The sequence below is a fragment of the Panicum virgatum genome, chromosome 9N, assembly GCF_016808335.1.
Source record: "Panicum virgatum strain AP13 chromosome 9N, P.virgatum_v5, whole genome shotgun sequence".
Lineage (NCBI taxonomy): Eukaryota > Viridiplantae > Streptophyta > Magnoliopsida > Poales > Poaceae > Panicum > Panicum virgatum.
Window position 1 is genome coordinate 45,992,682 of NC_053153.1, and position 10,863 is coordinate 46,003,544.

The window sequence follows — 10,863 nt, forward strand, 5'->3', positions numbered from 1 at the left end:
CCTTGGTACGAATGGTAGCATTCTTCATCACGTCCTTATAATGGCACTATTATCACCGCATAGTCAACATTAATGACATATACATATTATGAAACAAAAGTTTTATGTATTTCTCGATGGTTCAAATGTGATCCTAAATAAATAGATCATTAGAGTGTTAAAATAAGTCATTCATAATGCAATATAAATACCAAGTATACATTTTTTTTACTTTCAATAATTATTCAATTTCATATTTCACATAAACATTCAATTTGAAATTAGACAGTTCACATTTCACATTCACTGATTAGACATTTCACATTTCACATAATTATTCAATTTAAAAATTCACATTCACACATTCAAAAAAATAGTAAACTAACAATAAATAAAGGTTGAAATGTAGGATGCGGCAATCTATCCAAAAATATCCTCTCTTAAAATTTATCTATAATACATGTATTCATACAAAATCGCTCTATTCTCCCTCCTTTCCAAAAATCGTAAACTGCTCTAGCTACAAAGCATAACAACTAGAAAACTAACCGTGAATGAAAGGAGGATGGAGTTCCTAATCTTTAGAACACTTGGGTTCGTGAAATCCCTAAGAAAATGCATGTATAAATAAAAATATTTCTATTCTCCATCATTCTAATAAATCACAAATTTCTCACGCTACAAAGTACAACACATAGCAAACTAACCATGAGTGAAGGGAGAATGAAGTTGCTAACTTTTAGAACACTTGAATGAGTGAAATCTCCAAGAAAAATGGAGAAATCCAGCGTCACCTCCCCTATGGCGCCATGGATGAACAAGCTCTAGCTAAGGTTGTCGGTATTTAACCGCCAAGCCTACTCAGGGATACCCTAAGCAGTAGGATTGTAGGCAAGGGATCTGACTAGTTTTGGAACCCAATGATGCAAGGAACTCAAAGATTTAGACAGGTTCGGGCTGCGAGATGCATAATACCCTACGTCATGTGTGGTTGTTTGTATTGCCTTAGAGGTTAATGTAATATCGTATGTTTTGGAGGGGTGTCTGCCCGCCCTTATATAGTCTGGGGGGACAGGGTTACATGGAAAGTCCAAGCCGAGTACTGATAGAGTCCTACTCCAACTCAATCGGGTAGTTTTCTTGTACTCCAACTAGTTCTACACCTATCGAGTAGTTACAATAGGATAAGGTACATCCATGCGCTATCCCTTATTATAGAACATTCTACGCCTGTGAGCAGTCCCGCTGCCCCGAGTCTGACAAAGGCCAAGTGAGACAAATGAGGTGCTCGGGCTCAGGGAGACAGAAGGTGGCCCGTTTTATGCATCAGGGTGTTTAGTACTGACTGGAGTTTCCAACCAGTACTACATGAGGCTATTTAGGACCGGTTGGAAACTATAACTACTACTAAGTTCAGTCTATGCAATTTAGTACTGGTTGGATCCACTAGCTGGTACTAAATTTACTGCATGGAATCTAGCCATTGTCGGTGGACCTGTGTTAGTACCGGTAGGTACCTCCAGCTGGTACCTGCAGGGGACGGCACAACGAGTTGCCTATCTCGCCAGATTGCTTCAGGAGGTAGCTCGACGGTTTCTGGGCGCTGTAGGGCTGGAAGCCGGCATGCAAGTCAATGCCAAGCTGGCCAACAATGTCCTCGGCCTCCGACTCATCAGCGTCCATGAACATCTTGAGGGCTTGTTCAGTTAATCCCCTCCACAAACAAGAGGATTGAGAAGGATTGGTTTTAATTTTCTCCACAAGAGGATTGAGAAGGATTGGAGGGGATTGGTTTGGATTTTGACTTGTTGGAGATTTAATCCCTCCCAACCCCCTCCAATCGCCTCTAGACCGAACAAGCTCTAAGGAGGGTCGCCACGGTGGCTGGTGATTAGTTGTTCTTGTCACAATGGATCTATTGGAGCTGAGAAGGTATGGAAATGGATGCAAGAATGCAAGGGGGGTAATATTACATGGAATTTCCTTGAAGACTTGGTGGCTAAGAGATTGAATTTTGCTCGGTCGTCCATGCGTCAAGTATGCTGCTTCATTTCCTAATCCTCATCCATATGTGTATTTTAATGTGGTACTACATTGCTCTAATGCAAACGCGGAACCTTTTCACCAGCCTTCCAAGCTGCGTCAGCTATTGTTTGAAAAAAAGTTTGGAAACGACAAGGAAATTCCTTGTGCAACAAAGAAGCAACCACTTGCACCAAAAGGTCAAACACGGCAGAATGAGAGGAAAGTTCGTTATGTGGCTCACTCATCACAAAAGCCACGCCCGCCGTGTCCATCCCCCAACGATGCCCAGGAATCTCCACCCCCTCGTCGGAGCCATCGACGCCGGCCAGTGGGACGCGGAGGCTCCCCTCGGCCGCATCGTCCTCGTCGCCCACGCCGCGTTCCTCGACGCGGGCTTTGTCCCCTGCGGCGACCAGGCGTCTCGTCGGGTCCCCACACAAGTAGGCCTCACAGCCTCAACGCTCTCGCTCCGGTACACCATCCCGGAGCTCGTGCACCCGAGGGACGCCACCGCCGCCGCCGACGCCGCCGTTCTCAGGCTCTGCGCGCATGGCAGATTCCTCATTCTGTACGGGTACCTCACCGGTGACGGCCACCGGCCTCGCACGCGCTGGGCGTGCATCGACGCGCACTTCGTCGCACCTGTCCTCTCCGGCGACCTGGACGCCACGGCACATGCGCTGGCCGGCGACGCCCTCGGTGGACGGCTCTGGAAGGCGCTCGCCGACGGCATGGGCCGGCGCCTCTTCCTTGATATCTGCGCCAGGAACGTCGCGCTGCTGCCGCCGCGCTTCACGTCGCTCCCTGCCGACCTGCAGGCGTCGATCCTGAGAAGGCTCGCTGGCGTGGACCTCGCTATGGTGGAGTGCACCTGCACCGAGCTGCGTGACCTCGTCGCGGAGCGCCAGCTCTGGAAGGCCAGGTACGTGGCCGAGAACTGGTTCCTGTTCTTCGGCAGGCGGTCGCGCTCGGCCTCCGACGAGTCGGAAATACTCGGCGCGTGCCGCAGCTGGAAGGAAAAGTACGTTAAATCCAGATGGTTCTGGCCGCCATGGCCGCGTTGGAGCTACCCACTTCGTCCACTGCGGTGGCTCCTGAACGATCTTGCTCTTCTGAGGCTTGAAGACTTCCGCTACGATTTGTATGCCCGTTCAGTCGGCCGGCGTGAGCTCGATCGCTGCAAGCGGCAAGACCCAACACAGCATTTGATCCGGCGTTTCCAGCAGAGGAAGAGCAAGCAGGTTCGGGGGAGCACGCCAATGCACGGAAACGGCCGGAGACGATGCAACAAGGAACCAATTTACTCACCGTCGGCTCGGTATGGACCGATACATCGATGATTCCTGTGGGCTCCTGTGTGTGATTGACTGATTGGGGATCCGCACGTTGGCAGGTCATGTCTTCATGCCGTCAGAATTGAATACTATGTCTAGATTCCTATGTTTGGCTCTCCGCAAGCTTTGTTTAAAATATTATTTAATAATCTTAAGTTACTCGTCTCTTTCAAAGGCTTAGCGATGGTTAATATCAGGATGGTCATAGCTGTTTACTTTGGGACGGTCTATGGGAAACAGAGTTGCTCTTCGGTACTATCCTGAACTCTACTCCTTTGTAAGGACTAAAAACATCAGAGTCAAGGAAGCCAGGGAAGCTAGTGGTCCAGATGCCCTTTTCCATCTGCCTCTTTCCTAGCTTAGCTTGCCTTTCATCAGCTCGAAGAAGTAGCAGAATCCTTAGACAGTTTGCCTAAGACTGAAGAATTTGACTTTTGGTCATATATCTAGGGCTCTCACTTCTTTTCCTCCTCAAAACATTTAAACACCTAATAGGCCATATGGTCTTGCATCCAGCTCATAGCTTTGGAAATCAGCTTGTTGAAACAAGCACAAGGTCTTCTTTTAGTTATTGCTTAAGGACAGATTGAGCACTTGAGGTCTGCTGAAACATCGTAATATGCACCTTCCATCTTATATTTGTGTTAGCTGCCTCCATGGCTCAGAGGAGGATCTCATTCACCTCTTCATCACTTGCCCTTTTCCAAGAGATTGCTGCGCAGCTATTGGCTTGCAAGTTACCCACAATAACCCCTGGCTAGTCTTTGAATCTCTAACAACTCAACTGGATGTGCCCTTCAGGGAGAAGCCACAGTCAAATTGGCTGTGGTGCACGGCTCAAAGAACTTAGCTATTTTCCTATGATTATATGGTGAAAAAAGTTTAGTCAGTGGCAAAAAAAAAAACTATCCCGATGCATGAGCACGAAGGAAGCCTGACGTGGCATCCCTGGTGCCCTTCTTTATGGATATTATTATCATTCTAAGCTGGTGTATCTGGAATGCAAAGAAATGACTTCATCTTTTTTTTTTGAACGAACAGGCACGAGACAGTGCCTATTTCATTGAAAGAGAAGAGTTTTTACAAGCCGGCTAGCCGGACAAAACAAGGAAACATAGATCTAATCTCGTGCTAAGAGGGCTGATAAGCCCTTCGAGCCTGCAGCGATCCAAATTGATGCCTTGTTCTTGATTTTCGCCATGATGGTCGGGATCGGGGATTCGTGGCGATTGAAGATCCTGTCGTTCCTCTCCTTCCAAATTTCCCAGGAGATGAGAAGCGCAAGGCTGCGGGTGCCCTTGCGGGAGGTGGTTGGGGATGTCGAGATGTTCTCCCACCAATCGAGCGGCGACGTGCTCTGGGGCCATTCATTCGGGTGGAAGTTTGGTTGATCCGTCCAAGTGGCCACCTTACTCCAGACACGTCACGAATTGCGGCAAGTGGCAAGTAGGTGATGCACTGTTTCCATCGTCGTTCTGCATAGAGGGCAAGTTGGGCTGTGCTCCCACCCTCTCCTGGCCAGCCTGACCGAGGTCCAGACACGATTTTGTAGGATTAGCCATGCAAAAAACCTGCATTTAGGCGGTGCCCATGTTTTCCAGATGGAAGCGACTGTCGGCACAGCAAAACAACCAAGGAATTGAGCTCTGTAGGCCGAAGCCGTGGTGTATTCGCCGTGATGCGTTAGCTTCCACGTGATGTGGTCTTCACGGTCTGGCTGCAGTTCGGTCGATCTGACAAGGTTCCAAAGTGTGACGAATTCTGTTATGTGTGCTGTCGTGAAGCCTGCCCGGTGATTTAGGTCGTGAATCCAATTATTATTCTGAAAAGCCCCAGCAATAGACCGCTTTTTCTTTTTCATTTTGGCAAAAAGCAGGGGTGCTATGTCCTTAGGGCGTCTACCTTGGATCCAGCCCACGTGCCAGAAGTCTGTTTTCTTGCCGTTCCCCAGTTGTATGTGTGTGCAAGCCGCGAACAACAGTCTGTCAGTCTCATCACAGGGTACCTCTGTTCCTATCCAAGATTTATCCGGAGAAGCCCACTCATGCCAAAGCCACCGGAGGCGTAGGGCCCGCGCAAATCTCTCGAGATCAAGGATACCAAGTCCGCCACACTCCTTCAATAATGTTGTTTTTGTCCAGTTAACCTTGCATTTACCCCCTGAGATTGCTTTGTTGCCAGCCCAGAGGAAGCGCTTGCGGATCTTGTCGACCTCCAGCAGGACTTCCTTAGGCGGTTTGAGTGCAATCATTAAGTAAACAGGTTGGGAAGATAGCACTAATTTGGTGAGGCAGACCCGACCAGCCCGAGTTAAGTTCCTTCCATTCCAGGTGGAAAGCTTCCCCGAAGCTTTGTCGATTAGAGGTTGGAAGTCCATCTTGCGCAACCTTCTAGGTGTAAGCGGTAGGCCGAGGTATTTTAGTGGGAAGGAGGCGCGTGCCACCGGCAAGACTGTGAGGATGGGTTCGATATCGATATTGCTGCAGCCGATTGGTGTTACGCTTGTTTTCTGGAGGTTAGTGTGAAGCCCTGTTACCTCCCCAAAATTCAATAGGAGCTCCTTGATGTTCGCAGCATCCGTTGGGGTTGGCTTTAGGAAGATGACGGCGGCGGCGGCGTACATAGAAGCTCAGAATCTCGCCGCACGACCATTGAGTTTGCTGAGGAGACCTCTTTCTGTGGCAACCTGTAGAAGCCGATGTAGGGGGTCTATGGCCAGGATAAATAAAAGTGGGGAAAGCGGGTCGCCTTGACGTAGCCCTCGTCCGTGTTGTATCAGATCGAGTGGGGTTCCATTTAGCATTATTCTTGAGGTGGAGGTTGAGAGCAATGAAGAAATCCAGTTGCGCCACCGCATAGGGAAACCTCTACGCTGCATGAGCGAGAGAAGGTAGTCCCACCGTACGGAATCAAAGGCCTTAGAGATGTCCAGCTTCAAAAGAAGGGCGGGGGACTTGGTTCTGTGAAATTTCCTAGTGAGGTTCCTCACATAGAGAAAGTTGTCGTGGATGCTCCTTTTCTTGATAAAGGCACTCTGACATGCGAAATGAGTTCATTAATGAGTGGCGCAAGGCGTAGCGCAAGTAGTTTGCTGATGATTTTAGCTATCGCGTGGATCAAACTGATTGGTCTGTAGTCTCGTATATCCTCTGCTCCCTCTTTCTTTGGGATGAGGATTATGTTCGCTTTGTTTAACAAATTGAGGTCCTGACATCTCATATTATAGAGGGAGTTGATAGCTGCAGATACATCATGCCGAATGATTTGCCAGCAGGAATTGAAGAAGTGGCCCGTGAAGCCATCAGGGCCCGGGGCCTTATTCTGAGGCATCTGACGTATAGCAAGCGCAGCTTATGGCCTAATCTGTGGAATGGTTGGGTGTGGTCAGTCGGAGTGTTCCATGCTTGCGTCACAATCTCCTGGAAGTGCGGGAGACGCGTCCAGAAATTCTCGAATTTGAATGGAGCCGAGCGACGTGGCCCTAATTGGTTCGACAGCAGGAGAGGGCAGTGGTCCGAGTGGGAGGAGGACAAAGCATGTAGCGAGCAGTTATCAAAAGTTATGTCCCAGTTTTGGTTGCAGAAAAAACGATCAAGGCGAACAAGAGTAGGGCGGCGCCTCTCATTACTCCAGGTGTACTTTCTGTTTTGCAAGTTTATTTCCTTCAACTCACAGTAGTCGATTGTTCTTCGGAAGCGTCTCATAAGTGAGAGGTTGATGTTCCGATTGTTTTTATCCCTGGCCTTGTAGATAAGGTTAAAGTCGCCTAGAATTAACCATCTTGTTCCGTCAGGCGGCTTGAGGTTGCGCATATGGTTGAGGAATGGGATTTTCTCCGGACGACGCGAGGGACCGTACACGACGGTGAAAGTGAAGGAGGTCATGCAGTGACGTAAGGTAGCTTCCGCCGAGAGGGAGTATCGCCCTATGCTTACATTGCTTATGTTAATCTGAGAGTCGTCCCATAGAAGGAGGATGCCTCCTTTTGTGCCCGATGCTGGCTTGTACTCAAACTTGTCAAGTCTGTATGCACCAAGGAAGGAAGCTAGCGACGTATCGATGGAGTGGAGTTTGGTCTCCCGGGGACAAGCAATCTGGCAAGGGGTGGCGGCCAGAGTCTCATGAACAGTCAAACATCTTGCCGTAGCGTTTAAGCCTCTCACATTCCAGGATAAAATCTCTATGTTTTTCCAATGCATAAGGGAGGTGCTAAAGCTCGTAGTGCTGCCTCAGTGCAGCAGAAGTTTGTGCGCGTATGAAGTTCAGTAGACGGTCTGGGCGTGGCAGCATGTGTAAAAATAGTCGTCCACCGAGAAGTTTTAGCCCGAAGGTCGGAGCCAGCAGGGCGCCAGATGAGTCACAGCTCAGGCGGTGGAAAGCGTAACGAAGAACATGCAGGTGCCCGAAGGTCGAAGCCAGCAGGGCCACAAGTAGAGTTTGCTCGAAGGTCGCAGCCAGTAGGGCTAACAGGCTCGAAGGTAAAAGGATACATGAATGAAGAAGGTGTCCACGGGTGCAGCTCCGTGAGATCATCAGGCCAGTGAAACGTCATCCACAAGAACCAAATCAGCGCAAGCCGTGCCAGCGTGCTGAATGAGAGCATCGTCCAGCATATCCGCGTCGTCATCGTCGAGGTCGAAGATCGCTGTCATGGCCGCCATGATATGTTCCGGCAGGGGGCCGCGGAACATGGCGATGAACTCCTGGAGCACCTCCTCGATGGGAGCCAACTCCTCAACAGGGACGCCTAGCTTACGTAGAAGGTTCCTCTGAGCACGCACCTCGGCGGTGAAGACCGGCTTCTTGGCGAGACGCGCGCTCCGCCTAACGGCCGTCAAGTCGAAGGTGCGCCGCTGTCGTGGCCGGCGCGAAGCCGGCGCTAGCAGCACTGGGGCAACCGGCGTGGTGAAGAGGGCCTCGACCCCCGGGACAGCCGCGGCCTCCGCCGCCAAAGGAGTCGAGGGAGTGGCCCGTGCGACCGGCGAGGAGGGCGCATCCGACCCAAGCTCAATCGCAGCGGCGAGGGGGGCGTTGTCCTGCCCGGGTGGAGACGCAGCGCGACGGAGGTGCAGCTCCATGCTGTTCAGAGCCTGCTCCACCTCCACCAGAGAGGGGGCCAGGTCCAAAGCAGCCCGCAGGTTGGCGAACGCTCGGGGGACCGGCACCAGCGCGGTGGTCGCAGTCGAGGACCAGGCTCCATTCCCTTCCATGTCGAAGCCGTCCTCCTCTGTAGGCCGGTCTGGGAGTGAAAAAAGGAGATGATTCTGTACCTGTTCAGGTGGGTTGCTCAGCAAGGCCTCTGCGAAAAGCGCCCTGAGATCGTCCAGGGAGGCGCCATCCTCATGACGACGTCCTTGGCGAGGGGCATAGTCCCGGCGAGGAGGTGAGCGCGTACGCTCCCGACGGAGGGGCTCAAAGTCAAAGCCCCAGAAGTCCTTTGGCGCACGTCCACGACCGGGGTGCTCGTAGTCGTCCTGGTCGTCGTCGTCGCCGTCGTTGCAGCGAGGTGGCCAGGTGAAAGAACGGTCGCTGCAGGAGGACCTAGTCGCCCGCAGCTTGCCACGCCCACGGTCCGCCTGAGCCTTGCCCTGCTGGTGGCGCACGTCCTAGTGGCGCGGAGGGGCGCGCGCGTCGCAGCTGCGGCCGTCCTGGACAGCCCCGTCACGCCCACCGTCCGCGCCACGGTCGTCGATATCAGCCTTCCGGCATCCCTGCCGTGCATGGCCGCGCGGTTCCTCAGGCTCGCGCGGAGGCTGCGGGAGCCTTGTGGGGAAGCTGGAGCGCGCTTCCGGGGGCGCGCCGTCAACGAGGCCATAGCGTCACTCGAACCGGCGGCGGATAGGCGTGACGCTTGCCGTTGCCGGGTCGTCGATCGCCGCCTGCAGGTTGCGTGCCGCCGACGAGAAGTCTTCGATCACGGGCATGTGGATGAAGACCTCGTAGCGTGCCCCTTGCTGCCAGGACTCCGGTGGTGGCTCGTTCATGATGAAGACCGCTGAAGAGCCGTCGGAGAGCCGGTGGGTGAAGGCCAGCCAGGCACGCTTGGGGATCTCGCTGGGATCAGCCGTCCAAGCCCACAGCTCGATGTGGCGGGTGTCATCAGGCTGGACCAGGTCAGTGACGATGCATTGCACCGCACACTTGTAGCCGACGACCCTCTCCACGATCTCTGGCGTCCAGGCGTGGGCCGGGATGCCATCCAAGCAGAGGCGCACACGGTAGAAAATGCGGAAGCCGAGGGCGTGCGTCAGGCTGCGCCAAGTACGTAGGCAGATGTCGATGCCTCCGCCAGTGAAGCGCCCGCGTCGGCGAGCCTCTGCCGCGTGCGCCACCTGCTCGAACCGGATCAGGTAGGGTTCCGGCTGGTGGAGCATGACGGTGACCTCGCGCCTTCTGGAGGTGGAGCTCCCTGGTCAAGAGAGCAGTGATGTCGCGTGCACCAGCATGGCGAGGCAGGTGCATAGCCCACGGGACGAGGGCGCAGGACTCCCAATCCCGTGCGTCGCGCTCGAGGTCGAAGGAGTTGGGGACGAAGACCGTGACCACGTCGGGGCGAGTGTCGGGGTCCCCAAGCGCCATGGTAAAAGCTCCGTCGATCGTGGAAGTGTGAGGTGGCGGCGGCGGCGGCGGCGGAGGCGGAGGCGGCGGTGGAGGTGGTGGCGGCGGAGGAGGAGGCGGCGGCAGTGTAGGGTCAGGCGTCCTGCGATGGCGAGAGGGCGCTGGGCAGGTGCGCTCCTTGTGGCCAGTGCGGCGGCAACGAAGACACCGGACCGGATCTCGACAAGCCGCCGCACGGTGATCCCGGGCAAAGCAATTGAAACAACGCCTAGCAGTAGCCTTCAAGAACGCAGCACGGAGCGCAGAGGAGGGGCCTGAATTCGACCTACGCCGCCGGTCATGTCCACCGTCGCGTCGGGGCGGGTTGGTCAGGCCGCGCCGAGTTGAATGCCGCTTACGGCATCTTGCAGGCGTCCATTCCAGGTCCGTAGCGGGGCGAGATCATGTCGCCGCATCCAGGAGCGACGAGGCAGAGCCACGCCGGGCTGAATGCGCCGCGGCCTTGTCACATCGTCGGAGTAAACACGCATGCGTTGAGGCGACCCGGGCAGGTGTGTGGCATTGACTCCACGCCTAGCCACCTCCGCGTAGGAGGCCTTGGGCAGGGGGACGGCAGAGGGCCGAACAGCATCCACCGGGAGCGGATTCGCCCCAGGGGCCCCCAGATCCGGCCGCCCCCGTCCGGAATCGGCAGCAGCAAGATGGGGCCGGTCATGGCGATGCAGGGCCGCCGCGGGGGAGCGGAAGAATTCCGCCCAGGAAGGAGTGTTGCCGGTGGTGGATGGATGGGTGTGGAGGGGACGGCGCTCGTGCGGCAGGGATCCGCGGCGGAGGATGCGGATCCGGGCCCGGGGGGCGTCGCTGGCGGATGGCGTGCCGGCGGCAGCGGTGGATGGGGGTCGGGGGGCATGGGGTTCAAACCGAGCTCTCGAGCTGCGAATAATGAAGACCAACTAACGGGAAAATG

General features: G+C 54.0%; 1 protein-coding gene across 1 annotated transcript; it reads left to right on the forward strand.

Annotated features, from left to right (window-relative positions):
• The first annotated feature begins 1,849 nt into the window (after positions 1–1,849).
• LOC120692404 lies at positions 1,850–3,467 on the forward strand. The gene has a single exon (XM_039975681.1). The coding sequence runs from the start codon at positions 2,019–2,021 to the stop codon at positions 3,342–3,344; it is 1,326 nt and encodes a 441-aa protein (XP_039831615.1). The 5' UTR covers positions 1,850–2,018; the 3' UTR covers positions 3,345–3,467.
• Positions 3,468–10,863: the final 7,396 nt, after the last annotated feature.